This window comes from Entelurus aequoreus, linkage group LG08, assembly GCF_033978785.1.
Source record: "Entelurus aequoreus isolate RoL-2023_Sb linkage group LG08, RoL_Eaeq_v1.1, whole genome shotgun sequence".
In the NCBI taxonomy this organism is placed as follows: domain Eukaryota; kingdom Metazoa; phylum Chordata; class Actinopteri; order Syngnathiformes; family Syngnathidae; genus Entelurus; species Entelurus aequoreus.
The window spans coordinates 47,349,694-47,377,578 of record NC_084738.1 but is presented as its reverse complement, the minus strand read 5'-3'; the positions used below and the strand labels follow the sequence as shown (position 1 = coordinate 47,377,578).

General features: G+C 41.0%; 1 protein-coding gene across 1 annotated transcript; it reads right to left on the bottom strand.

The window, feature by feature from the left end:
* Positions 1-543: 543 nt before the first annotated feature.
* On the bottom strand, positions 544-27,885 carry LOC133655115 (voltage-dependent calcium channel gamma-7 subunit-like). The gene is made up of 6 exons (XM_062055031.1): positions 27,760-27,885; positions 19,546-19,741; positions 19,280-19,366; positions 19,069-19,209; positions 3,080-3,225; positions 544-2,354 (listed from the first exon to the last, which is right to left on the bottom strand). The coding sequence occupies exons 2-6, from the start codon at positions 19,739-19,741 to the stop codon at positions 1,887-1,889; spliced, it is 1,038 nt and encodes a 345-aa protein (XP_061911015.1). The 5' UTR covers positions 27,760-27,885; the 3' UTR covers positions 544-1,886.

The window sequence follows — 27,885 nt, the reverse complement described above, 5'->3', positions numbered from 1 at the left end:
CTGGCCTGAAACAAATTGGCCCTTTGAAACATATCTTTGTCTTTGTGTGTTGTATGTAGACCACATTGCTTAGCAGAGTTCAGTGATGCAAATGCATGTCAAGTTGATCAACAGATTGTATTATTCTCCAGTGCAATAACAGTAAATGAAGGCTAAAAGGGCATTAATGGGAGCTTTAAAAAAAAAAGAGAAGAAAAAAAGAAGTAACTAAATAGTTACTTTTCACAGGAACGCATTACTTTTTGGTGTAAGTAACTGAGTTAGTAACTGGGTTACTTTTGAAATAAAGTAACTAGTAACTGTAACTAGTTACTGGTTTTCAGTAACCAACCCAACACTGCTGGCCACACAGAGAAAACGTGGCTGTAGTAAAAATCTAGAATGTCCAATTCTTGGGCCAAAAAAAAACTTGGAAGAAAATGTTGGACACCTCCACACCCACCAGGAGGACATTGTGCTCATGAATTCATTAGAAAAGAAAGTGTGAATGTGCTCACAAGTTCACAAAGTTTTTAAATGAGAAGCTTCCTCAGAAACACAAAGACAAGCTGTGCAACTTCCTGTCTTTAATCAAATGACTTCTGCTACACTGCCCCCTGCTGACTGAGACATCAACTGTCACTAAAGATGTCTTCTTCTAATCCAATCCAATCCAATACACTTTATTTATATAGCACATTTAAACAATAAAAATGTTTCCAAAGTGCCGCACAGCAATATTAAAAACAATATTAAAAACAATGTTCAAATATTATCCTTAGCTCCACCAATGACTGAATAAAAACAAAAAATAAATAAATATAAAACCAATATAAAAACAATATAAAAATAAATATGATTAAAAACGATTTTAAAGGGAAAAACCAATTAAAACAGTAAATAGAAATCAACATTTATTAAAAAAAAAAACATAGAGGACAACAGAAGACAGAGGACCACACAACTCACGTAGTGTTAAAAGCCAAAGAATAAAAGTGGGTCCTAAGATGAGACTTAAAACACTCCACTGTGGGAGCGGTTTGAACATGGAGGGGCAGAGTATTCCAGAGCTTAGGGCCGACCACAGAGAAGGCCCTGTCTCCTCTGGATTTAAGTCTGATCTTGGGCACCACGAGCTGGAGCTGACTCTCTCTACTGCTAATGAGGAGATTTTGTCACATTATTGTGGGACTAAAACCAAAAGTATAATTTTTTACACCTTCTACATGCGCTTCAATGACGACAACACGTGTAATTATGATTAATATGATCTTTGTCAGCCTCTTTATTAACAGCCACGCACACATGACCTCTGAGCTCCCACTCACACGACTGGACGGAAGAGAACATGTTGAAGTAAAAGACATAAAAAAAAACCTTACACCTCTTTACCAGTGTGTGTTTTGCTACTGCCAGGATGACCTTTGACCCCAGCTGGCTCCAGCGTCGTCCATTCAAAGTAATAATCCCTGATTTGACCTTTGACTTCAGCCTCATCAATAGGGTCCCTGCTGAAGTCACCTCGTAAAGCCTGGATGCAGACGTGATGATCATCGGGGTGAGGATGAAAATGTGTTTATTATGAGGTTGATGATGATGAAAGTTCTGAATGAGAAAAGTCCACTTCCTGTCTCCAGTGTGTAATAATGAAGGCGTCCATCCTTGTGAACGTTTTCGTCTCGGCGGCGGTAATCTATCTCTCCGCCCACCTGCCCCTCCCTCTTGTATTTCCTCGTTTTGCTCTGCTCCTCCCACGCAGTGACAGAGTGTAACAATGTGTGTGTGTGTGTGTGTGTGTGTGTGTGTGTGTGTGTGTGTGTGTGTGTGTGTGTGTGTGTGTGTGTGTGTGTGTGTGTGTGTGTGTGTGTGTGTGTGTGTGTGCGTGCACGCTGCCTCTCCCACGCAGACTAGCATGGCGAGGCGCTAAGCCGCATATGTGTGTGGTAACGTGGCGGAAGAACAGCGGCGGGCGGCGCCGCCATAGGCAGGGACTGGGGCAGGTGGTAGCCCATAGGGGGGTGGGACGCCCGCGGCATGGTGGATGTGGCGGACTGATGGAAAGGGTGCGGGTAGGAAGTGGCGGGCTGGAAGTGGTAGCTGGCAGAAGACGAGGGCCCCGAGGAGGAGGAGAACATGGCCCGGGCGGCCTGGGCCCGAGAGGGCGTGGCTTGGTTTAGCTGGATGGAAATGTCCGAGGAGACGTCGGACGGGCTGCGACCACGCTGAGGCGGCGGCCATGAGTCGGGGTGGAGGAACTGACCGCTGTAGTCGCTGCAGTCAGACATGCGGGGGCGGTAGAGGGCGGGGTGCGGCCTGTAGCTCTCCTCCTCCGCATAGCGCTTCATGAAGAGGTACACCGACATCACGCCTGCACCCTGCAAGCCACAGACACACCGTTACTGGATGCCCGATAAGCGCTACGGTCTTCTGGTGATGCAAGAAGCTCTCACACACAGTTGTAGTTACACCGTCTAACCACTAAGCAAAGGATGGTGCCATCACCATGGCAACAAGAGGATATGTTGATGTAGTAATGGGTGTTTGCTTCATGCGTTTAGTTGCACGATGACACACAAACGAATAAAAAGACACGTGTGCTCCAAAACCAACAGTGTTCTTGCCCTGATGCACAAATGTTGCCAAACGAGCTCTGCGCCCCCCTGTGGACTAAACTATTAACAACTAACTAAACAATTGATTCATGTTTTCACGCTGAGCTCATTTACATGCACATTGTGTTCATCTTTCCAACAAGCCCCCTGTGTGTGTGTGTGTGTGTGTGTGTGTGTGTGTGTGTGTGTGTGTGTGTCTGTGTGTGTGTGTGTGTGTGTGTGTGTGTGTGTGCATGTTAATTCCCTTTCCTGCAGCTTCAGGAAAAACAGTGATGGAGAAAGGAGGAGAGGAGATAAGGATAGAGGAGGAGGACAGAGGAAGGAGGTATTGTGGGAAAGAGGAGAGAAACCTTTGAGAGAAGGTGCATGGAAAGACGGTGGAAGGAGGAAGCAGGCGGGGACTAAAGGTTGTGATGTCATTGTGGGAGGAGCGATCATATCATGCTCAATCATACTTGATGATTATTACTAAGAGCGACGCTGCTCACCTCTTTGAGCAGGAAGGAGGAGGCGGCGAGGGCAAAGGACCAGCCGTAGCGATAGTGGAAGAACTGTTCGGCCTCCCTGGGTCGATTCATCACTTCATCATTGATGCTGGAAATGTACAAGACCAGGCCAACCACCAGGCTCAGACCTGCACACACACACACAGTTCAAATAGTATGGACAAATAATCACTCCATATTCTCTACTGCTCACCAGTGTTACCATATCTGAGTTATTGTGCAGAAATATTGGGAAATAACAACAACATGACATTTAGCATGTTACAAAAAAGAAAGATCAATTAGAATAATACGCAATGAAATACATTTTTTTTAAAAAGTGTCTGTTTTCTCAGTACCTGCATTATGATTTCCCTATCAAATGAATAAATAAATATTATTAAAATAAAAAGAATAATACACAATGAGTGATACATACAGTGATTACAAATACATTGGCGGCAGACACCACAGTTCACATACTTCACACAAAATAATAATAATAATAATAATAATGGATTAGATTTATATAGCGCTTTTCTAGACACTCAAAGCGCTTCACAGAGAAGTGATGACCCATCATTCATTCACTCCACATTCACACCTGGTGGTGGTAAGCTACATTTGTAGCCACAGCTGCCCAGGGGTAAACTGACGGAAGCGTGGCTGCCAGTTTGCGCCTACGGCCCCTTCGACCACCACACGAAAAGTCACCATTTCTCTGGGATTGTTGGTCCAAAGCTAATGAAGATTTTGACAAAATGAAGGTTTAATAAGTTATTTTATTTTTTTGGTTGTAGTGTGTATTTTGTTTTACAATTATTGTGCTGTCGGGTGCGTGTTAGAGTGCCTGCTGGTTAAGATACACTACAGGAATGTGTACAGCCAATTGCATCAGAAACAGCCGCAAAATTATAGTTTGAAAAAATACAAACCCCGTTTCCATATGAGTTGGGAAATTGTGTAAGTTGTAAATATAAACGGAATAAAATGATTTGCAAATCATTTTCAACCCATATTCAGTTGAATATGCTACAAAGACAACATATTTGATGTTCAAACTGATAAACATTTTTTTTTTTTTTGCAAATAATCATTAACTTTAGAATTTGATACCAGCAACACGTGACAAAGAAGTTGGGAAAGGTGGCAATAAATACTGATAAAGTTGAGGAATGCTCATCAAACACTTATTTGGAACATCCCACATGGGTGAACAGGCAAATTGGGAACAGGTGGGTGCCATGATTGGGTATAAAAGTAGATTCCATGAAATGCTCAGTCATTCACAAACAAGGATGGGGCGAGGGTCACCACTTTGTCAACAAATGCGTGAGCAAATTGTTGAACAGTTTAAGAAAAACCTTTCTCAACCAGCTATTGCAAGGAATTTAGGGATTTCACCATCTACGGTCCGTAATATCATCAAAGGGTTCAGAGAATCTGGAGAAATCACTGCACGTAAGCAGCTAAGCCTGTGACCTTCGATCCCTCAGGCTGTACTGCATCAACAGGCGACATCAGTGTCACATTTCAAATTGTTTTTGGAAACTGTGGACGTTGTGTCCTCCAGACCAAAGAGGAAAAGAACCATCCGGATTGTTATAGGAGCAAAGTTGAAAAGACAGCATCTGTGATGGTATGGGGGTGTATTAGTGCCCAAGACATGGGTAACTTACACATCTGTGAAGGCGCCATTATTGCTGAAAGGTACATACAGGTTTTGGAGCAACATATGTTGCCATCAACGTTACCATGGACGCCCCTGCTTATTTCAGCAAGACAATGCCAAGCCACGTGTTACATCAACGTGGCTTCATAATAAAAGAGTGCGGGTACTAGACTGGCCTGCCTGTAGTCCAGACCTGTCTCCCATTGAAAATGTGTGGCGCATTATGAAGCCTGAAATACCACAACGGAGACCCCCGGACTGTTGAACAACTTAAGCTGTACATCAAGCAAGAATGGGAAATAATTCCACCTGAGAAGCTTAAAAAATGTGTCTCCTCAGTTCCCAAACGTTTACTGAGTGTTGTTAAAAGGAAAGGCCATGTAACACAGTGGTGAATATGCCCTTTCCCAACTACTTTGGCACGTGTTGCAGCCATGAAATTGTAGGTTAATTATTATTTGCAAAAAAAAAAAAAGTTTTTGAGTTTGAACATCAAATATCTTGTCTTTGTAGAGCATTCAACTGAATATGGGTTGAAAAGGATTTGCAAATCATTGTATTTCGTTTATATTTACATCCAACACAATTTACCAACTCATATGGAAATGGGGTTTGTAAAAGCATGTTTTAATGTAAGTTCATGAGCTGGAGTATGTTTAGAACAAGGGTGGGCAATTAATTTTCACCGGGGGCCGCATAAGCAACCCGAGCACTGCTGGAGGGCCACACGACAATATTTTAATTACATTTTGTAATAATAATAATAATAATTTAATTTAACCTAACTTAACTTTATACAAAAGCAGATTGCTTTTGATGGTCACTTTATCCTGCATTATCCAACATTTTTCCCCATCAGATTTGGACAACCATCAACATTTTATATTGTTTTTTATATTGGTTTTATATGTAATTGTTTTTTCTTTTTATTCAGTCATTGGTGGAGCTAAGGATAATATTTGAATATTGTTTTTAATATTGTTGTGCAGCACTTTGGAAACATTTTGTTGTTTAAATGTGCTATATAAATACAGTGGATTGGATTGTCACACCTGCCAGCTTGTCCCATTTCAGTCCTAACATGTCCAAACACGCATTTACCTATGTGAACAAGTCATTACCTGTGGTTGTCTCTTTAATTGACTGCATGGCTGCGAGCTCCTCCGTGATTTGAAAGTCTGCAGTTATCCCACGTAAGAAGATGAGCAGCTGGGCGGTGTCACGTACATCACAGCTCTCATCCAAAGTTAGCGAAAAACAGTCCATGTCTCCGGGCATATCAGCGCAACAGAGTCCAATAAGCACTCCTTAATAAACTCTCCGTCAGAAAACGCCTTACTTTTTCTGGCGCTTTTGTGAGAAATGACGAAACTTGTCCTGACGGCTGCATCTCTGGGGGTGTGAAATATGGCAAAAAGTCCTTGTTGGGTTTGCAGTTTTACCATCAACGCATCGGCCTCCCTTGCGCGCGCTTCATCAGACACATTCCGGTATTTTCCCTCGTGTTTCTTCGTGTGGCGATTAAAATGATATTCTTTAAACACAGCAAGCTGTGTACCACAAATTAAGCACACGGCTTTACCTTTAATTTATGTAAAGAAATACTTGCCAGTCCATGTCTTGTTGAAAACACGCCATTCCTCATCAACTTTTCTTTTTTTAGCGTCTCATCACTTGTCTCTATGCACCTTCACTCACAGGTTCCCCCCGGACATACGGCATGAATAACACATTTCAAAATAAAAGCAGCACAGTTGTATTGCGCGCACGACATAGATGTTTTTTAAACTTTATTTTGTAATTTGTGATTGCACCGTTCAATTCACTCACAATCGCACACGCGCATACGTCCACACGGAAGTAATACAAATAACGCTTTTCAAAACAAAAGCAGCACCGTTGTATTGCACACTCGGCATAGATACTTTTTGAAATGTATTTTGTAATTTATAATTGGCCTCACGCGGGCCGGACAGGGATGCGCAAAGGGCCGGATGCGGCCCGCGGGCCGTACAATGCCCAGGTCTGCTCTATAAAGTGGTATGTGGGCTCCACCTAGCGGTAAGCCAAATAATCACTTGATTGAAGTATAATGTTTTATTTTTCTACATTCTAACTCAGTGTTACTGTTCTAACTGTGTGTATTGTTACTGTGGCCGACAATATTAAATATACTTGTTAAATAAAACCTCTGCCTTGTTTTTAATGAATACTTAAACCTACTATGCTACTGTATTTTAATGTTGGTCATTATGGTGCTACAAAGCCAAGTGTGTGTACATATGTATATGTATATATATATATATATATATATATATATATATATATATATATATATATATATATATATATATATATATATATATATATATATATATATATTTTTTTTTTTTTTATATATATATATATATATATATATATATATATATATATATATATATATATATATATATATATATATATATATATATATATATGTAAATAATTATTTCAAAATATAATATAATAATATAATATTTCAGTATATATTATATACTGTATATATAATATGTAAATATTACATAAATGACATATTTTATATTGTTACCATGGTACATTTTAGTTTACTTAATACCTGCATCATCCTTACCCTTTCCATCCTTTGAAACCGAGTTACTGTGTGGAACAATTTCCCTTGTGGATCAATAAAGTTTGTCTAAGTCTAAGTAAAAAAAAAAACAGGGATAAATGACTGATACATTAAAGCTGCAATTGCCAGTGTTGGCCACGAGGTGGGGGTGTTGAAGCTGGCAACGTGTAAACGTGTGCACGGTCGCACAGCGGGAACATACGTGTGAGCTACGCTGCCTGGTGCAAAAAAAAGGTGATGTCATCCTAAATCTTGGCGTTAACCAAGAGGACACGCCCCCCACCTCACTGGCCCTCCATGCAACAGGAGTGTGACGTTACCATGTTGGTTTCTCCCAGCAGGCCTGTCAGCAGCAAGTCTAAATCAAAGCGACATTAGACGGCGCTGACCCGAGAACGGGACATTCGTGGGTCATGGCCATAGGTGGATTAATGACCGGGCCTACCGGGCCCAGGCCCAGGGGGCCAGAGGCCCCAAGGGGCCAGGCCAACTTGGCCCCGCGGCCGCGACCCAAGCAAAACTACTTTTGCAAAAATAATAATCTTAAGCCCCAAGGGGCCAGGCCAACTTGGCCCCGCGGCCATGATCCATAGAGGGTAAGAGGCCCCAAGGGGCCAGGTCAACTTGGCCCCGCGGCCGCGACCCACAGAGGGCCAGAGGCCCCAAGGGGCCAGGCCAACATGGCCCCGCGGCCATGATCCATAGACGGTCAGAGGCCCCAAGGGGCCAGGCCAACTTGGCCCCGCGGCCACGATCCATAGAGGGTCAGAGGCCCCAGGGGGCCAGGTCAACTTGGCCCCGCGGCCACGATCCATAGACGGTCAGAGGCCCCAAGGGGCCAGGCCAACTTGGCCCCGCGGCCACGACCCACAGAAGGCCAGAGGCCCCAAAGGGCCAGGCCAACTTGGCCCCGCGGCCGCGAGCCACAGAAGGCCAGAGGCCCCAAGGGGCCAGGTCAACTTGGCCCCGCGGCCACGATCCATAGAGGGTAAGAGGCCCCAAGGGGCCAGGTCAACTTGGCCCCGCGGCCGCGACCCACAGAGGGCCTGAGGTCCTAAGGGGTCAGGCCAACTTGGCCCCGCGGCCATGATCCATAGAGGGCCAGAGGCCCCGAGGGGTCAGGCCAACTTGGCCCCGATCCATAGAGGGTCAGAGGCCCCAAGGGGCCAGGCCAACTTGGCCCCGCGGCCACGACCCACAGAGGCCCCAAGGGGCCAGGCAAAATTGGCCCCGCGGCCATGATCCACAGAGGGCCAGAGGCTCTCAATCATTATTATCAAAGCTAATTCTCAAATTGGATGGATCACACAACCTCACTCACATATTCTTTATCAATTATTAAAGGTTGTTTCTGAATTTTGATCACAGAACTTAATGCAAATATTCTTGATTGATTGACAAAGCTCATTCTCAAATTTTGATTACACAACCTTACTCTGACAAATTATCATTATCAAAAAGCTCTATCTCGAATTTGGATCACAGAATCTCACTCAAGTATTCTTAGCTGTGCCCCTCCCCCATCAAGTCTTTCATAAACCGGTCTGTTCTTTTAGAATCTCCTCATTTGGTATTTTGAACTCGTGAGAGACTGCTCAAAATTTGGTTTCCTTTCCCTCAGTTCAGACTCAGAGATCATTTGAAATCATTCAACAAGAAGTTTAACGCGCGCACACACACACACACACACACACTTGAGTTGAGCATTACTTGGAAATTCTTATATTTTCCATTTTGCTGTTATTATCAGCATCTTCCCATTTTGTCCTTTTCTTTCGAGAAAGTTTACAGTCTGACATTTGTCACTGCTGTCAGTTAATAACTTTTTGGTCTTTGACCCATTTTGTCATTTTCTCGATTCGATCGTCACTGACCACTCTCTCCTGTCTGGCAGACATCGTTGCTGCCATCATAGCTAGCAAGCTGCCTGCAGCGGGTCATCCCTATGTTCCCCGTCCCTATGTTACCCGGGTCCTATGTTCCCCTCTACCGGGGAACTAAGGACCCTTTTTAAAAAAAAGGGTTCTATGTTCCCCGCTGCGGGGAACGTACAACACTTTTTCCAGAAAAGGGTTCTATGTTCCCCGCTGCTTCCAATGCGCGACTAAGTAAGACGCACGCAGACACGCATGACAGAGACGCGTTTAAGTTGTCGAAGGAAGGAAGTTCGCGTTTGAGTTGCTCTATCTGCTGCCGCACGCCCTGTGACAGGTTAGGTTTAGGGATGGTTTTGGTCAGGGCACAATTTCGCCAAAAAAGTGCTCCACAACGCCCTGTGACAGGTTAGGTTTAGGGATAGTTTTGGTCAGGGCACAATTTCGCCAAAAAAAAGTGCTCCACAACGCCCTGTGACAGGTTAGGTTTAGGGATAGTTTTGGTCAGGGCACAATTTCGCCAAAAAAAAGTGCTCCACAACGCCCTGTGACAGGTTAGGTTTAGGGATGGTTTTGGTCAGGGCACAATTTCGCAATTTCGCCAGATACAATGCAGGGAACATAGGACCCTTTTTTAGAAAAAGGGTCCTAAGTTCCCCGGTCGCATACAAAGACCCAGGAACAACCGGGGAACATAGGACCCGGGGAACATAGGACCCGGGGAACATAGGCACGCTCCCGCCTGCAGATAGCAACATTTTGGTGTCCTTTGGGAAAATATTTAGAAAGAAGACAAAAGTACACACAGTTGTACAACTATTATCTTTATGATCTTTTTTTTGTTAGTTTCTCTGTTACTGTGTGTGGCCAATTAAGCGACTTTTGGCCATACCTGGCTGGTGACATTTAGCGACTTTCTGGTTGATGTTAAGATTAATAATAGCAACAGTTCTCTTCATCTTAATGCAATTTATTGTGTCTGTCTCTCCACATTTTGCCATTAGGTACTTTGAGCTCTTGTTGGTCAGTCACTCTAAGGTACATTGTTGCTGCCATCATAGCTAGCAAGCTGCCTGCAGATAGCGACATTTTGGTGTCCTTTGAGAAATATTAAGAAAGAAGACAAAAGTACAAGACATTGTACGATTACTATCTTTTTAAAATTATTTGTTTCACTGTGTGATTGACCGACTTTGCCGCTAGATTTCGCGTCTTTTGGCCATACCTGGCTAGCGACTAAAAACATCATTTAGCGACTTTTTGGTTGTGAAGATAAGTGGTAAAAGCAGATCTTCCTGTTGGTCTTCCCACATTTTGCCATTTGGTACTTTGCACTCTTCTTGGTCACTCCAAGGCATTTGTCCCTGCCTTCAGCTAGTCACTTGGCTCTTTTGGAATATATTTCACTGTAATTGGCTCTCTCTCTCTCTTTCTCCTCAGTACAAATCAGCCTGTTCCCTTGCCATTCATCACTGACCACTCTGCTCTCCTGTCTGTCAGACATTATTGCTGCTTGCAGATAGCTTGGGGTCCTTAGAGAAAATATCAGAAGAGAAAAGTACACAATTATCTTAATTATCTTTTTTATTCAGTCAGTCCTTCAGTGAGTCCCAGTGTGTTGGCGATTAAGCAACGTTGGCATTCAATTAGCGACTTTTGGCCATACATGGCTGGCGACTCAAAAAAATAGAAAAAAAGTACAAAAAGTTGTACAATTAATATCTTTATTATCCTTAATTCCCCTGAATCCTAGAGTGTGTTGCAATTAAGCAACTTTGCTGCTAGGTTTAGCGACTCTTGTTTTGGGCATACCTGGCTAGCGACTACAAACATTATTCAGCAACTTTTTGGCTGTTAAGATTAACGTTAATAAATTAAATCCTAATACAATTTATTGTGTTGGTCTCGCCATCTTGCTATTAGGTACTTTGAATTCTTGTTGGTCTCTGCTAAGGTATCTGGCTGTTGTCTTTGCCTTCAGTTAGTCACTTGGCTCTGGAATATATTTAACTGTACTTGGCTCTCTCTTTCTCCTCAGTACAAATCAGTCTGTTCCCTTGCCATTTAGACATTTTCTTGATTGGATCATCACTGACCACTCTGCTCTCCTGCTGTCTATCAGACATTGTTGCTCCCATCATAGCTAGCAAGCTGCCTTGGTGTCCTTTGTGAAAATATTTAGATAGAAGACTAAAGTGCACAAAGGTGTACAATTATTATCTTTTCAAAATATTTGTTTCACTGTCAGTGTGATTGACCGACTTTGCCGCTAGATTTCGCGTCTTTTGGCCATACCTGGCTAGCGACTGAAAACATCATTTAGCAACTTTTTGGTTGTGAAGATAAGAGGTAAAAGCAGATCTGCCTGTTGGTCTTTCCACATTTTGCCATTTGGTACTTTGCACTCTTGTTGGTCACTCCAAGGCATTTGTCCCTGCCTTCAGCTAGTCACTTGGCTCTTTTGGAATATATTTCACTGTAATTGGCTCTCTCTCTCTTTCTCCTCAGTACAAATCAGTCTGTTCCCTTGCCATTTAGACATTTTCTTGATTCGATCATCACTGACCACTCTGCTCTCCTGCTGTCTATCAGACGAATCAGTTGATTCTCTGCTCTCAATTGTCTATGCTAGTAAGCTGTTATTCTCTGCTTTGGAGTGTTGATGCTGGGTTGCTAGTTTTCTAAAGGGGCGGTATAGCTCGGTTGGTAGAGTGGCCGTGCCATCAACCTGAGGGTTGCAGGTTCGATTCCCGCTTCCGCCATCCTAGTCACTGCCGTTGTGTCCTTGGGCAAGACACTTTACCCACCTGCTCTCAGTGCCACCCACACTGGTTTAAATGTAACTTAGATATTGGGTTTTCACTATGTAAAGCGCTTTGAGTCACTAGAGAAAAGCGCTATATAAATATAATTCACTTCACTTCACTTCACTAAATCACCTCACACACTTGAAGGAAGCAGCACCGATCATAAACACACAAACAAACTCACACACACACACACACACACACACACACACACACACACACACACATAGTTGGTTTATCTGTTGTGATAGGCAAAGAGCCAATGTGCAAAGAAAGAAGGGAAATATGGATCATAAACGTTTAAGTGGAGGAGCTAGAAAAAAAATTCAGCAAGAAAAGAAAAAAAAGGAATCAGTTTTACTTGAGAGTGTTCCAAATATCTCCAGCTTCTTCAGTACAAAGACATCTGCTGAAAGCAATTCTATAAATGCTACTGCAAATTCAGCTAAGGTTAGCAATGCACCTGAGCTAGCATGTAGCTCCCAAGATCCTGAGACCACTACAAGTGTAGACACTGAACCAAATGCTTCTGATGCTTATGATTCAACCAATTCAGCAGTAGCCAGTTGCTCGGATGAATGTGAGGTCACTGCACCTCTGGACAGCATAGAAAATGAGCTGAATCTTTCTTCAACACCATCTACAGTGACAACTCTACCTAGTGATCCCGCTAAATGGGCTGAGACCCTCACTGAGTCAATGAAGGAAGTTCTTATTCAAAGAGGTGCAAAATCATTTCACAACCGTCACAGCCATTATCCAGCTTCTGTGAGGAACAGTGGGCTAGGAGGCAAAACCCGATGCCTAAACAATGAACATTTTACTTCACACTTGCCCAATGGACAACGAGTACAAAGAGAGTGGCTGATGTACTCTCCCTCTACTGGTAATGTTTACTGCTTTGCATGCAAACTGTTTTCCCCAAAAACGCATTCTTTTGTGACAGGCTATTGTGATTGGAAACACTCAGAAAGATTTGGTGAACATGAGCGAAGTGCTGAGCACATAACCTGCATGCAAGCAGTCTTGAACCGCGCCAAAGGTGCCACAGTTGATGCAGACCTGTTCAAACAGTTTCAGGCAGAGAGCAGCTATTGGAGGCAGGTGTTACAAAGAGTTGTTGCAGTCATTAAATTCCTTGCAGAAAGGGGCCTTGCATTTAGGGGTAAAAATTAATCGTTAGGGTCTCCTCTCAATGGGAACTACCTTGGTATTCTGGAGGTCCTGGCTGAATTTGATCCCTTTCTAAAGGATCACATCAGAAAGTTTGGGCAGATGGGTCGAGGTAATACCTCATATCTGTCCTCCACCATTTGTGAGGAATTCATTGAATTGATGGGTGCAAAAACCAAACAGGCTATAGCAGATGAACTGCAAGCAAGCAAATACTACTCTATCATTGTGGATTCAACCCCAGATTTATCTCATGTGGACCAATTGACATTCATATTCCGTTTTGTTAGCAAAGAGGGCAGTGTTGTTGAACGCTTTGTGGGTTTTGAGCCCATTACTAGCCATACAGGTGAAAGTTTGGCTAACTGTGTCATGTCTGTGTTGGAAAATCTAGGGTTAGAGCTGTCAAATTGCAGGGGGCAGGCTTATGATAATGCCAGCAACATGTCAGGGAGGTATAATGGGTTGCAGGCTCACTTAAAGAAAAGCAACCCATTAATACACTATATTCCATGTGCAGCTCACTCTTTGAATTTGGTGGGAGTCAACAGCATTGACAGATGTGGAAATGAAGTCTCTAAGTATTTTGACTTGATTCAGTCTATTTACAACTTCACAACTGCATCCACACACCGATGGGACAGGGTATTTGGCAATTCCAACATAGATCTCACACTTAAAGCTTTATCCAACACGCGTTGGAGTTGCCGTGCAGAATCTACCAAAGCACTGTGGCAGAACTACAGTAAAATAAAAGCAGCACTACAGGTTATTTCCACTGATGACACAGAGAAACGAGACACACGAACTGAAGCTGACAGTCTAGTGCGGAAGCTGGATTCACTTGAGATGGCCTTCATGGCAGGCTTTTGGGACACTGTTCTGTCCAGATTTCAGGCCACAAGTCTGCAACTTCAAAAAGCAGACATGGACCTTGGTACAGCAGTTAGATTGCTGGAATCTCTGCGCACCTTTGTTCTCTCCCAAAGAGATCTATTTGATCATTTTGAGCAGAAAGCCTTAAACATGTTGGGTGGCACCCCATCTTACAGGGCTGAACGGACGAGGAAACGTAAAAAGTTTGCTGATGAATCAGCATCCCCAGATGTTGTGCTTGAGGGAAGGCAACTGTTTCAAATAGAGACATTTATTGCCTCTATTGATCAACTGAGTTCAAGCCTTAATCACCGTCTGGAGGCCTACAAACATCTGAACAATTTGTTCAGTGTCCTTTTCTCTTTGGATACAGAGTCCAATGCTTCAGTCCTTCACAAGGCCAAGATTCTCACTGAATCATACCCATCTGACCTCAATGAAAGTCTTGGACAGGAGCTTATACAGTTCAAATCTTTTATACAGCTCAACAACACTGATGAGGAGAGGACCCCTTCAGGACTGCTCAAAACAATAATACATTTTGGACTACAGCCTACGTTTCCTAATACATACATTGCGCTACAGATTTTTCTCACTCTACCGGTCAGTAACTGTGAGGGAGAACGCTCATTCTCTCTTTTGTCAAGAGTAAAAAATGAGCTGCGCACAAGAATGACTCAGAAAAGATTAAATGCGTTATCTCTAATGGCAATTGAGAGTGAGCTGACAAGAGAGTTGGACTTCAATGATGTGGTGGATGATTTTGCAAAATTGAAAGCACGAAAGAAACCCCTTGCTTAAAGGTGCACTGTGTAAGATTTTTAGGTTATTTCCAGAATTCACCCATTCACTAATGTTAGGCTACCTGTTTTCATGAATACTTACCACCACCATAAAATTCTAAGTATCCATTATGACTTGGAGAATTGCACTTTTGCCATTTCTGGGAAGTGTCACCTGGATTGTGAAGATAGGATTGACTTTAGGCAGAAGCTTGGTGCTTTCTCTGGCAAACTGAACCTCAAGCTTCATTCTCTGCAGCTTTGCATTCTTGTGCAGACTTTCATCCACAAGGAACTTTTCAACTTCCCCACTATCGTGAAGGGGCCATCAAAAGATTTCAGTGTGTCCAGCATGTCTAGTCTCCTTTCTTTGAGCCATCTCTTGTTTCTCATCTGCCCTACTCTCGAATTTTGCCTTCATGAATTTACTCCAGTTGAGTTCAACCTCCCTTTTTGCTTGTGCTGCTGCCTTGAAACCTCTGAAGCTCCTGGCTCTTCTGTAAAATTATTGACCTATTGACTGCGTTCAGTGTGCCCAACTTCTTCAGTTTGTAGTCCACCTTGCCACATTGTCTCTCCATCCCAATGTTGTGCACAGGGGTGCCATCAATGTTACTAGCCTGTTCACTGGCAGGGTCCATTGGGAAGGTCTCCTCATCCATCCTCTGCCTGGCCAGGACAGTCTTCAGATGGGGCAGCATGAGATCTGTCAGCTGCTTCACTTCATCCAAGTATTCGGCAGCCACGTCTGACACTGAGTTCAGGACATGTCCAGTGCCTGTCCAGCCACTATAGCATTCTTGGAAATGGGCTATCTTGACCTGCATGCAGCCCTTGTACCATGAACTGGCCTACACCTTTCTTTGTGGTGCTCTCCGATGCATGTTATCATTTTACCTTTCTCCTTCTCCTCAAGCTTAACCACAAATAGATACAGACTTTGAGCCTCAATTTGCTGCACAGCTGCCGTTATGCCAATGTGTTTTCCTAAGATATTATTTTATTTTTAATGATAGAAGGGAGGAAAAGGGGGCAAAAATCATGTCCGATTTAGTTTTTTGGGTGGGTTGGGGGGTTTATTTCATGATAGCTACCAACTTCCAATACATAATATCTCTCAAATGACCCAATGCACCATCACTGAAGTGGGCGTAATCATTTTCAAAAATGTTTATTTTTAGGCCATTTATCCCCTCCCCCTGTGTCTGTGTGAAACCTGTGCTTGTCAGTGTCTGTGTGGTATACCTAATAGTGTGTGTGCAGTATGTGCACTCTTCTGTACAGTACAGTGTGCATGTCTGTTCACAGTATACAGTATTTCTTGCATAGTGCGTGCGTGTGTGTGCGCCCACACGCGCGGGGGGTTGAGGGGCCAAGACCATGTCAGGCCCAGGGGGCCAAAATTTCTTAATCCGCCCCTGGTCATGGCACCCACGCAGAACTTTTAAGGAAGCTGGAGGAAGTCCAGCACGTTCATGACAACATGCATTCTGCACAAACACACACACCCACACGCACACACACACGCACACACACACACACGCACACACACACTCACTCACACGCACACTCGTTTTACACGCACACGCGCACGCACGCACGCACGTATTTGTTACCTTCTTCAGACCTCCGGAAAATGCCTACCTCTTTAGGACAACCCTTTCTAGATGTATAAAGATTTGTATTTACAACAATAATAATGTATACATACTATGCCAATATAGAAAAGATTGTTGTGAAAAATGAGTTGGAATTTCACAAGAAAAACGTCACAATTTCACAAGAAAAACTTAGAATTTTGGCAGTATTGTAATAAAAGTCGTCATTTTACTCAACGCAAGTCAACATTTTACAAGAAAAACTGAACATTTGTGCAATATTATGAGAAAAGTTGGAATTTTACTCAATATCAGTCACAATTTTACAAGAGAAGCTGAACATTTTGGCAATTTTATGAAAAAAAGTTGTCATTTTTACTCGACAAAAGTCACAATTTTATAAGAAAACTTTAAAATGTTATATTAAAATATTATGATAATATTCAGAATTTTACTTGGCAAAATTCCACTCCAAAAAATGTCACTGTTTTACAAGAACAGCAAAAAAAATGGCAATATTGTGATGAAAGTTATCATTTTATATGACAAATGTCACCATTTTGCATTAATAAGTAATGATTTTACATAAAAAAGGAACAATTTTACAAAAAAATATTGCAATATTACAGAAACAGAATGAATTTGATAAATTGTTCTCAATTTTATAAGAAAAAAGTTGACACAATGTGAGAAAAAGACTGCTTTTAGTTCTTTTTTTTTGTAATTGGTTTTTAATCTTCATTATTTACTTCAAGTTATTACAGTATGTCTCTATATACAGTACATATTTATTTATTTTTTGTATTCATTTTGGCCAGAGAGGGCACATTTCAATTTCTTACACACACTTGTTATTACATATGTTGGCCAGAGGGGGAGCACTTCAAATTTTTACACACACATGTTATTTCACATGTTGACCAGAGGGGGAGCACTTTTAAAACCGACACACAGTCAATTTGAAAAATCCCTCTTTTGTGGGACCACCCTCATTTTGATAGATTTCACCACAAGGGGTGCAAAGGAGACATTCTCTCTTAGATGCATTGGTTTTCCGTCTTAGGACCAGGATTTCGGTCTTAACTTGTTCACCGGTCCTCATTTGGAATGGAATTCTCCTTCTTGATGTCTCAAGAAAGACAGAAATACAAGAACACACACACACACACACACACACACACACACACACACACACACACACACACACACACACACACACACACACACACGTACACTCGTCTTACACACACACGCGCACACACGCACGCACGCACGCACGCACGCACGCACATACGCACATATTTGTTACCTTCTTGAGACCTCCAAAAAATGCCTACCTCTTTAGGACAACCCTTTCTAGATGTATAAAGATTTGTATTTACAACAATAATAATATAAACATAGTATGCCAATATAGAAAATATTGTTGTGAAAAATGAGTTGGAATTTCACAAGAAAAAGGTCACAATTTCACAAGAAAAACTTAGAATTTTGGCAGTATTATAATAAAAGCCGTCATTTTACTCAACGCAAGTCAAAATTTTACAAGAAAAACTGAACATTTGTGCAATATTATGAGAAAAGTTGGAATTTTACTCAATATCAGTCACAATTTTATAAGAGAAGCTGAACATTTTGGCAATTTTATAAAAAAAAGTTGTCATTTTTACTCAACAAAAGACACAATTTTATAAGACAACTTTCAAAATGTTATATTAAAATATTATAATAATAATCTGAATTTTACTTGGCAAAATTCCACACAAAAAAAAGTCACTGTTTTACAAGAACAACAAAAAAAATGGCAATATTGTGATGAAAGTCATCATTTTATAAGACAAATGTCACCATTTTGCATTAAAAAGTAATAATTTTACATAAAAAAGTAACAATTTTATTATTTTTATTAACAATATTAAAAAATATTGCAATATTACAGAAACAGAATGAATATGAGAAATTGTTCTCAATTTTATAAGAAAAAAGTCGACACAATGTGAGAAAAAGACTGCTTTTAGTTCTTTTTTTTTGTAATTGGTTTTTAATCTTCATTATTTACTTCAAGTTATTACAGTATGTCTCTATATACAGTACATATTTATTTATGTTTTGTATTAATTTTGGCCAAAGAGGGCACATTTAAATTTCTTACACACACTTGTTATTACATATGTTGGCCAGAGGGGGAGCACTTCAAATTTTTACACACACATGTTATTTCATATGTTGACCAGAGGGGGAGCACTTTTAAAACCGACACGCAGTCAATTTGAAAAATCCCTCTTTTGTGAGACCACCCTCATTTTCATAGATTTCACCACCAGGGGTGCAAAGGAGACATTCTCTCTTAGATGCATTGGTTTTCCGTCTTAGGACCAGGATTTTGGTCTTAACTTGTTCACCGGTCCTCATATGGAAGGTACTTTTCCTTCATGATGTCTCAAGAAAGACAGAAATACAAGAACACACACACACACACACACACACACACACACGCACGTATTACAAAAACACACACACACACACACACACACACACACACGCACGTATTACAAAAACACACAATACACTGCACCCTCACCAGATAGGATGAAGAATATTCCGGAGACAAAGGCCAGGATTGTCCGCTGAGGCCGGATGTGTCCGATGCTGCTGATGACGAAGGCGATGAAGACGAAGAGCAGCGACACCACAGGGAAAGGCGTGGCTGTCCGCACCATTTCTAAAGAAAGTAAGGGGTCAGAGGAGCACTCTCATCATTGTCATCTTGTTGTCATGGCAATGAGACTCACTGAGAATGTTGGCCGTGTTCTCTGTGGTGATCTCTATCTCAGGCTCACTGAAGTACTCAGACGCCACACAGCGGCCCTTCTCGGGTCCTGGGGGGTTTACAAAGGCACAAAATGTCAAGGAGGAGACCAATGAGACCCAAAATGTACAAGTGAAAGACACAAACACACACAGGAGGCCGGCAGAGGGTTTTTGTCCGCTAACCTTTCAGAGCGGCCCAAACAAACATGGCCACATGGCGACACCGCCATAACAAGTTCTTCCTCACCCGCCACAAAGCAGACACGCCACAGGCCCGAGTTCAGCGCCATCTTGACCTCGGTGGTCTGGTTCTGCTGCAGGACCACACCCTCCTCCATCAGCAGCCAGTAGTCTGTGGACACGGCCACGCCCACCAGCAGCAGCCCGCATGCTCCAAATATGGATGACAGCAGCGTCAACGCTCGCGTGCTGAACGAAGTCATCTGTAGAAAGAAACGGAAGAAGGAGGAGACGAATAAGAAAGACTAGAGGAAACAGAAAGAGAAAGAAAGAGAGAGAAAAGAAGGGGAGGGAGGAAAAGATGAAGGAGAAGGAGATAAGGAAGAAGGGAAAGAAGAAGATAAAAAAGAAGATGAAGAAGGAGGAGATGAAGAACAATGAAAAAAGTAGATAATGAAGAAGAAGAACGAGGAAGAGAATAAGGAAGAAAAAAAGAGGAAGGGGAAGGAGATGCAGAAGATGTAACAGGGAAAAGAAAGAGAAGGGAAAAAAAAGAGGATATGAAGAAGGAGAAATGAGGAGACAAAGAAGAAGGGAAAGAAGAAGGGGGATGAGATCAGGAAGAAGTAAAAGTAGGCGGACGAGAGAGAGAAGAAGGAACAGAATGAGATGAAGAAGTGAAAGGGGAAAAGACAGAGAAGGAAATAAGGAGAAATAAGGAGATGAAGGAAAATGAGGAGACAACAAAGAGGAGGGAAAAAGAAGCGGAAGGAGGAGAAGATGAAGGAGAAAGAGATAAATAACAATGCAAATAAATAGACAAAGAGGGAGATAAAGGAAAATTAGAAGAGGAAGATGAAGAAGAAAGAGAAATAGATGAAGAAGATGGAACAGCGGGAAAATAAAGATATGGAGCAAAAGGAGGGAGGAAGGAGAAGAACATAATAAAGATATGGAGAAAAAGGAGGGAGGAAGGAGAAGAACATATAGATATGGAGAAATGAGGAGATGAAGAAGGGAAGGAACAAGGGGAAACATGAGGAGATAAAGAAGAAGTAAAAGAAGAAGGTTGTAATAAAGAAGAAGGAGAAGCAAGAGATAAAAGAAGAGTAAAAGGGGATAAAGAAAGAGAAGGAGAAAAGGAGGAGGACAGAGAAGAGTGGGATGAAGAAGGAGAATGAGGAGACAATAAGAAAAGGAAGCAGGAGAAGATGGAGATGAAAAAGAAGGCACACAAGGGAGGAAGAGGAGGATATGGAAAAGGAGAAGTAGGAGATGATGAATAAGGAGGAATAAAGAAGAAGTAGATTAAGAACGAAGAAAATAAGACAGGGGAGGAGGAGGAGAAGAAGGAGGAGAAGACTTCTGCTAATGAAGTCCTTAAAAATAATAATAATAATCTTAACCTTATTATAACAACCTGTTCACTTCCTGTCATGTGACTCCTGAAAGAACATCAAAGATGAAAGTGTTTGGGTCAGTGTGGAAGCTTGGCTCCACAGATGGCGATTTAAGTCACGTGGCCATCACCAGGGGTGTGTGTGTGTGTGTGTGTGTGTGTGTGTGTGTGTGTGTGTGTGTGTGTGTGTGTGTGTGTGTGTGTGTGTATGTGTGCGTGTGTGTGTGTGTGCGTGTGTGTGTGTGTGTGTGTGTGTGTGTGTGTGTGTGTGTGTGTGTGTGTGTGTGTGTGTGTGTGTGTGTGTGTGTGTGTGTGCGTGTGTGTGTGTGTGTGTGTGTGTGTGTGTGTATGTGTGCGTGTGTGTGTGTGTGCGTGTGTGTGTGTGCGTGTGTGTGTGTGCGTGCATACGTTTCTATTGAGAGGCAATATGTCCCTCGGACCCAGCGCACGCCAACTGGCACCAACAAGTGGACATGTTTAAACCAGTGTGTGCTTGTGTGTGTGTGTATGTGTGTGTGTGTGTGTGTGTGTGTGTGTGTGTGTGTGTGTGTGTGTGTGTGTGTGTGTGTGTGTGTGTGTGTGTGTGTGTGTGTGTGTGTGTGTGTGTGTGTGAAGCATACACAAGGAGACTGAAGGATGAGAAGAAGAGGCAGAAGAGAATGAAGATGAATGAGGGCAGGATTAATGAAGGACAAGTTTGCCCTGACTGTACTGAAACATGATCATACTGCAATACGACGATGAGAGCTGAGGGAAACAACCATGGCAATGATTAGCTTGGCTGTTAAGACTACTCACACCTGCAGTGTCAAAGTGCTACTTTTAAAGAACTGCTCCTCCCAATTAACAAAAGTAACAGGAAATGATGCAAACAGGCTACGCTGTCTCTGATTGGTTGAGAACTGACCCAGCATCTTATGTTCTTAGTGCCCAGAACTTTAAATACGCCAGAGCTTTCTCAACTATTTTCTGTCACGCTTCCAAGGAAGGAGTACAATTATTTTCGCCGCAACCATAAATAGCACCATTTCTCTATACAATTGATATAAGTACACCTTTGCATAACAGTGTATCCATATTAACATTAAAGAAAACAAAAAATAGATAACAAAGAAATACAGATCAAATCACAACAAATAATAACTTTATTGACATTGTTTGTTTGTCTGTAACAGAAAAGATATGAAGTGCATCAATTTGCCTGAAAAAAATAAAAATAATAATAACATTCCAACCGATAAGCAACATTAACTGAGGAGCACAATATACAGCATACAACATTTTAACAAACAAAACAAAAATGAATTAAACAATTTGTGCGGGTTTTTTTATTTTTTTTAATCAAAATGAGGATGTCAGGATTAATGGCTACAATGACCACGTTTTGTAGTGCACAGCTTTTTGAAGCAGGATTTGAAACATTATACTGCATGATACTGATAAAGCATGTTCTTCGGGGTCAAACGAAACACTGTTTACGAATCACAAAAATATGTGGACATGGTTTCTGCACGGTTGCTGCAATAGGATCAGTGAGTGCCGTAATCTAAGTGTTTTAGATTTCAGATTTTTGTTAATGTTTTTATTAGGGCTGTCAAAGTTAACATGATAACGTGTTAATTATAAATTCCAATAACGGCACCCATTTTTTTAACAGGCAAGTAACGCAAACACTTCCTTTTTGACCCTCGAGCCGCGCCGTAGCGGGGGAACTTGGCTGCATTTCACTTGCTGCTGATGAGCCCCAATTGAGCAAAAATGGACAGAGGAAAGCCTACTTTATGGAAATATCAGATTCAAAATCATGGCAAGTTGTTCTCCCAACAAGAAATAATTTTTTTTTGCCGAGAGAAGAGGCGAGCGACATCCCTGCAGCAAACATCAGCTGCGCTGAAAATACTGTGTAAATTATTTTATAACATGTCCTGGTGGAGTCCTCAATTACAGAATGATTAGCAGGTTCAGTATTACATTTGATTAATTAAGAGAAAAGGTTAAAACATTGTCATGGAGTAATATGTAGCCACCCCCCCTGAAAATGATCTGTCTAGGGCAGGATTCCCCAAACTTTTTTCTACCACGGACCGGTTTAATGTATGCAATATTTTCACGGACCGGCTTTCTACTTGTGGCAGATAAAAACAGCAAAAAAATGAGCATGAAAAATTAGCCTTTGGCTACAATCTGGCGCATTAAGATTTTATATGTCCATTAATGTGCATTGTCCAATGTACTATAACAAACAAGTTATATTAACAAGCTTATTGGTGTGTTTAGTGGGACAGGCGAAAGTTAAGTCGGAGAAAATGCGGTAGTTTATAAATTAATTATTGTTTCTGTGCGGCCCGGTAGCAAATGCGTCACGGACCGGTACTGGTCCCCGGACCGGTGGTTGGGGACCACTGGAGGGTACACTTATAAATGATGAAAAATTATACCTATCTGTGATTATCGCGATTAATTTTAAGTTAACTTTGAACAATGCAAAATATTTTAATCATTTGACAGCCCAAGTTGTTATTTTTATTAATGCACACATGTTAAAAGTGACTTTTCAATGTTGATGATGTTCATTTAATAAAAAAAAAAGAAAGAAGGTTATGTCAAGCAGAAAAATAGTTGTTTATTTCACACATTTTCCCTAAAAACACGTAGTGAGGCTATAAAGTTTGTGATATCCGATAACTCGATTAATCAACCAAACTAACTGATGGCTTAATCGATCACTAAAATAATCGATAGCTAAACACAGAGCTTACTGTAGTATGAGTTTAGTAGAATGTTGTACAAAATGTAATGCAGTGTAAATAGTATCAAACATACAAATGTTGACAGTACTTTTATGAACCCAATATAAATTATTCATTTGTTATTATTGTTTAATAGTTTCATCATCAGTGTCGGCCATGTTTGTTATGTTTATAGTGTAACCTGTGCACAAAGCTCACACATGAACATGTAATAAGCAGAAAAATCGCTTATTCAACTGTTTTCCCTAAATACCTACTGAGGCTCTACATTGCTTTTTTTGATCTGATTACCCGATTAATCGACCAAACTAATCAATGGATTAATCGATTACTAAACTAATCAATAGCCACACACAGAGCCTACTGTAATATGCGATTTTTAGAATGTTGAACAAAAAGTATTGCAGTGTAATTAGTAGCAAACAGACAAATGTTGGCAGTAACGTTGATGAAGCCAATATGAATGATTCATTAGTTATTATTTGCATCATCAGCATCAGCCATATTTGTTGTGTTTAAGCTGTAGCCCAGGAGTCCCCAAACTACAGCCTGCAAGCGTCAACAATCTGGCTCGCGGTAGGGCCCAAGTTAAAAATAAATAAATAAATATATTAAAATCTGTCCCGTCCGGCCACTGAATCGTATTGTTGTTGTAGATGCCGATATATGCTGTACAGGTTTATTTTAAAAAAGAGAAGTGTTGAATACTTCTCTTGTCTTATTTGTATTTGACTTTAATACATTTTGGATGTGTGTGTATATATATATATATATATATATATATATATATATATATATATATATATATATATATATATATATATATATATATATATATATATATATATATATATATATATATATATATATATATATATATATATATATATATATATATATATATATATATATGTATATATATATACCCACAACGCACACAACCCCGGCTTCGGCCCGAGTGCAGCTGGGATAGGCTCCAGCACCCACAGCGACCCAGAGAGTGACATGCGGTAGGAAATGGAAATGGATGGATGGATGGATACACACATATATATATATATATATATATATATATATATATATATATATATATATATATATATATATATATATATATATATATATATATATATATATATATATATATATATATATATATATATATATATATATATATATATATGTGTGTGTATATGTGTGTGTGTGTGTGTTTTTCTTTTTAACTGTGGTTAGTCACATAAAATATTGCATTATTCATGTACACACTGAGATTAATCATACAATTTTTTTTGACCATACAAGCTCTCTTACCCTAACCACTATACGGTCAGTGATCTGATCAATGCATACATCAGTACAAACATGAGTGAAGAGACGCCAACTGTTTTGCCCACTAGCAAATTTCACTCCAAAATACAGCCTGAATAAAAAACTTTAGAAACAACTGTTACCAGGTTTTGGGCAAATAAATGACATGAATTCAAGTAAAACATTCCTGGATGAAAGTCTGACAATAAAATATTGCATTTGTGTACAAATATTGGCTTTTCATAAACTCATTTAAAGTATTCAAGCGAGTAATCACCTGTGATTAATCAGGATCAATTCAAATTCCAAAATGTGATTAATCTAATTGAAAAAAGTATTAATTCGACAGCCCTAATATATATATATATATATATATATATATATATATATATATATATATATATATATATATATATATATATATATATATATATATATATATATATATATATATATATATATACACACACACACACACTCACACAATAGATTCACCGTAAAATAATACAGTCACGATGTATAGAACATTACAATATGTTGATGTTGAATCCGTTAATTTTACAGTTGATAACTGTTTTTGCTTACGGTATATTACTATGAAAAAAAACCTGATATATTGTTAACCTGTTTACAAAAAACTATTGCATTTACAGTAAAATACTGGCAGCCGTCGTTTGCAGGAATTCATTGTAAATCAAATTAGGGCCAATTTTAATGTTTCCAATCAGCCTATCATGTTTTTTTTAATCATGCATGTTTTTGGAGGTGAGAGGAAGCCCCAGAGAAGAGCCACACAGTCACGGAGAGAACATGCAAACTCCACACAGAAAGACCCCTCGCCCGGGAATCGAATCCAGGACCTTCTCACTGTGATGCACAGTCACCAATACTAGTATCTGCAAAATGCCTGTGTTTCCAAGACATGTGAGCGGTACTAAGGATGTTAACTTGAAAGTACAACTCACAACACGGCACTTTGGTATTAAAAAAGAGCATTACTGCTCCGTATCTGTTAAATAAGTGCTTGCAACCAGGTTCAACACATTTAAGCACACACCGTGGTTCATTTCGATGCAGTTTACAATGAAGCAGAGACATAACCGCTAAAAGTCTGAAACGACTTGCCACAAAAATACAAGTGAACATGTTGTCAACATTTGTCATATGGCCAACAGTTAACTAGGCTAATAACACAAACCCCTAAGCGCAATGCTGTAAATTTAAATGTACAATCTGCAAAATCTTTCATTTAGACAGAATACCTTAAACTTTAGAGTATTTGCATGCTTGTGACTTTACAATAGTGTACCCCGCGGAAGGCGGGGTACACCCTGGACAAGTCGCCACCTCATCACAGGGCCAACACAGATAGACAGACAACATTCACAGTCACATTCACACACTAGGGCCAATTTAGTGTTGCCAATCAACCTATCCCCAGGTGCATGTCTTTGGAGGTGGGAGGAAGCCGGAGTAACCGGAGGGAACCCACGCAGTCACGGAGGGAACATGCAAACTCCACACAGAAAGACCCCGAGCCTAGGGATCGAACCCAGGACCTTTGTATTGTTAGGCCCATGCACTTACCCCTTTTGTACCGCGCTGCCCGTGCACAAACATGTGACAAGTAAAAAAATGTTTTTTTCCAACTATTTCCCCTAAAATACGCCCTGAGGCTATAAAGTGTGTTTTGATTGAAACTGATTGATAGATTACCAAAATAATCGATAGCTGAAGCTTTATTTTAAGACGCACACGTTGTGCAGTTGGCACACAATTTACAACTAACATTGCACAAAAGGTGCAAAACAAAAATAACCAACACAACAGTTTTGTATGGGTTAGAAGTTCTAAATGTTGGTTTTTATTCTTTTTCCGAGTAATCGCCCAGCCCAAAGACAACCTGGACAATCTAGTGGCGATCAATTTGATGCCCTAAGACTACACCACACAGTTGCTGTCCGTGGTGCTGAATAAACTATTAAACTAGGGAGTGTTGGCACATGCTAACAACATTATAACACAACTAAATACACACACACAAAACAAAAATAACCAACACAACAGTTTTGTATTGGTTAGAAGTTCTAAAATTTGGTTTTTATTCTGTTTTCGAGTAATCGCCCAGCCCAAGGACAACCTGGACAATCTAGTTGCGATCAATTCGATGCCCTAAGACTACACCACACAGTTGCTATCCGTGGTGCTGAATAAACTATTACATTAGGGAGTGTTGGCACATGCTAACAACATTATAACACAACTAAATACACACACACACACAAAACAAAAATAACTAACACAACAGTTTTGTATTGGTTAGAAGTTCTAAAATTAGGTTTTTATTCTGTTTTCGAGTAATCGCCCAGCCCAAGGACAACCTGGACAATCTAGTTGCGATCAATTCGATGCCCTAAGACTCCACCACAGAGTTGCTGTCCGTGGTTCTGAATGCACTATTACACTAGGGAGTGTTGGCACATGCTAACAACAGTAGAACACAACTAAATACACACACGCACACTCCTTCAAACACATGCAGAGGTTAGTGCTGCAGTGTGCTGGAATACAATCAGACGATGATTTCCCCGACAAGGAGTTTTTAGAACACGCGCGCGCACACTCTCCTGGGGCAGATAGAGTGCGCTGGTTTCTGGTCCTTTGCCAGCGCAAGCACGACAGCGCGCACACGGCCGCGCGGTCACGTGCACGCTTGAAGTAAATGGAGCGTCGTTCCAAAAAAAAAAAAAATGCGAGCACGAGGTGAGGCGGGGTGAAGGGTCAGTGCGAGGAAGGAGGAGAAGGAGCCGAAGACGTGACTCACCTTGCAGAGCGAGGAGGTGCTGCTGTCATGTGAGGAGGTGTGTGATCACTGGAGGAGGCTCCCAACTGCAGCCTGTCCTCTCCTCTCTCTCTCTCTCTCTCTCTCTCTCTCTGTCTCTCTCTCCCC

Excerpts from the sequence above, each read along its gene's own strand:
- LOC133655115 (XM_062055031.1), bottom strand. The coding sequence starts at position 19,741 with ATGACTTCGTTCAGCACGCGAGCGTTGACGCTGCTGTCATCCATATTT. Across the intron at positions 19,367-19,545 it reads GCGTGTCTGCTTTGTGGCGG|GACCCGAGAAGGGCCGCTGT; the intron begins GTGAGGAAGAAC and ends TAAACCCCCCAG. Across the intron at positions 19,210-19,279 it reads GAACACGGCCAACATTCTCA|AAATGGTGCGGACAGCCACG; the intron begins GTGAGTCTCATT and ends TACTTTCTTTAG.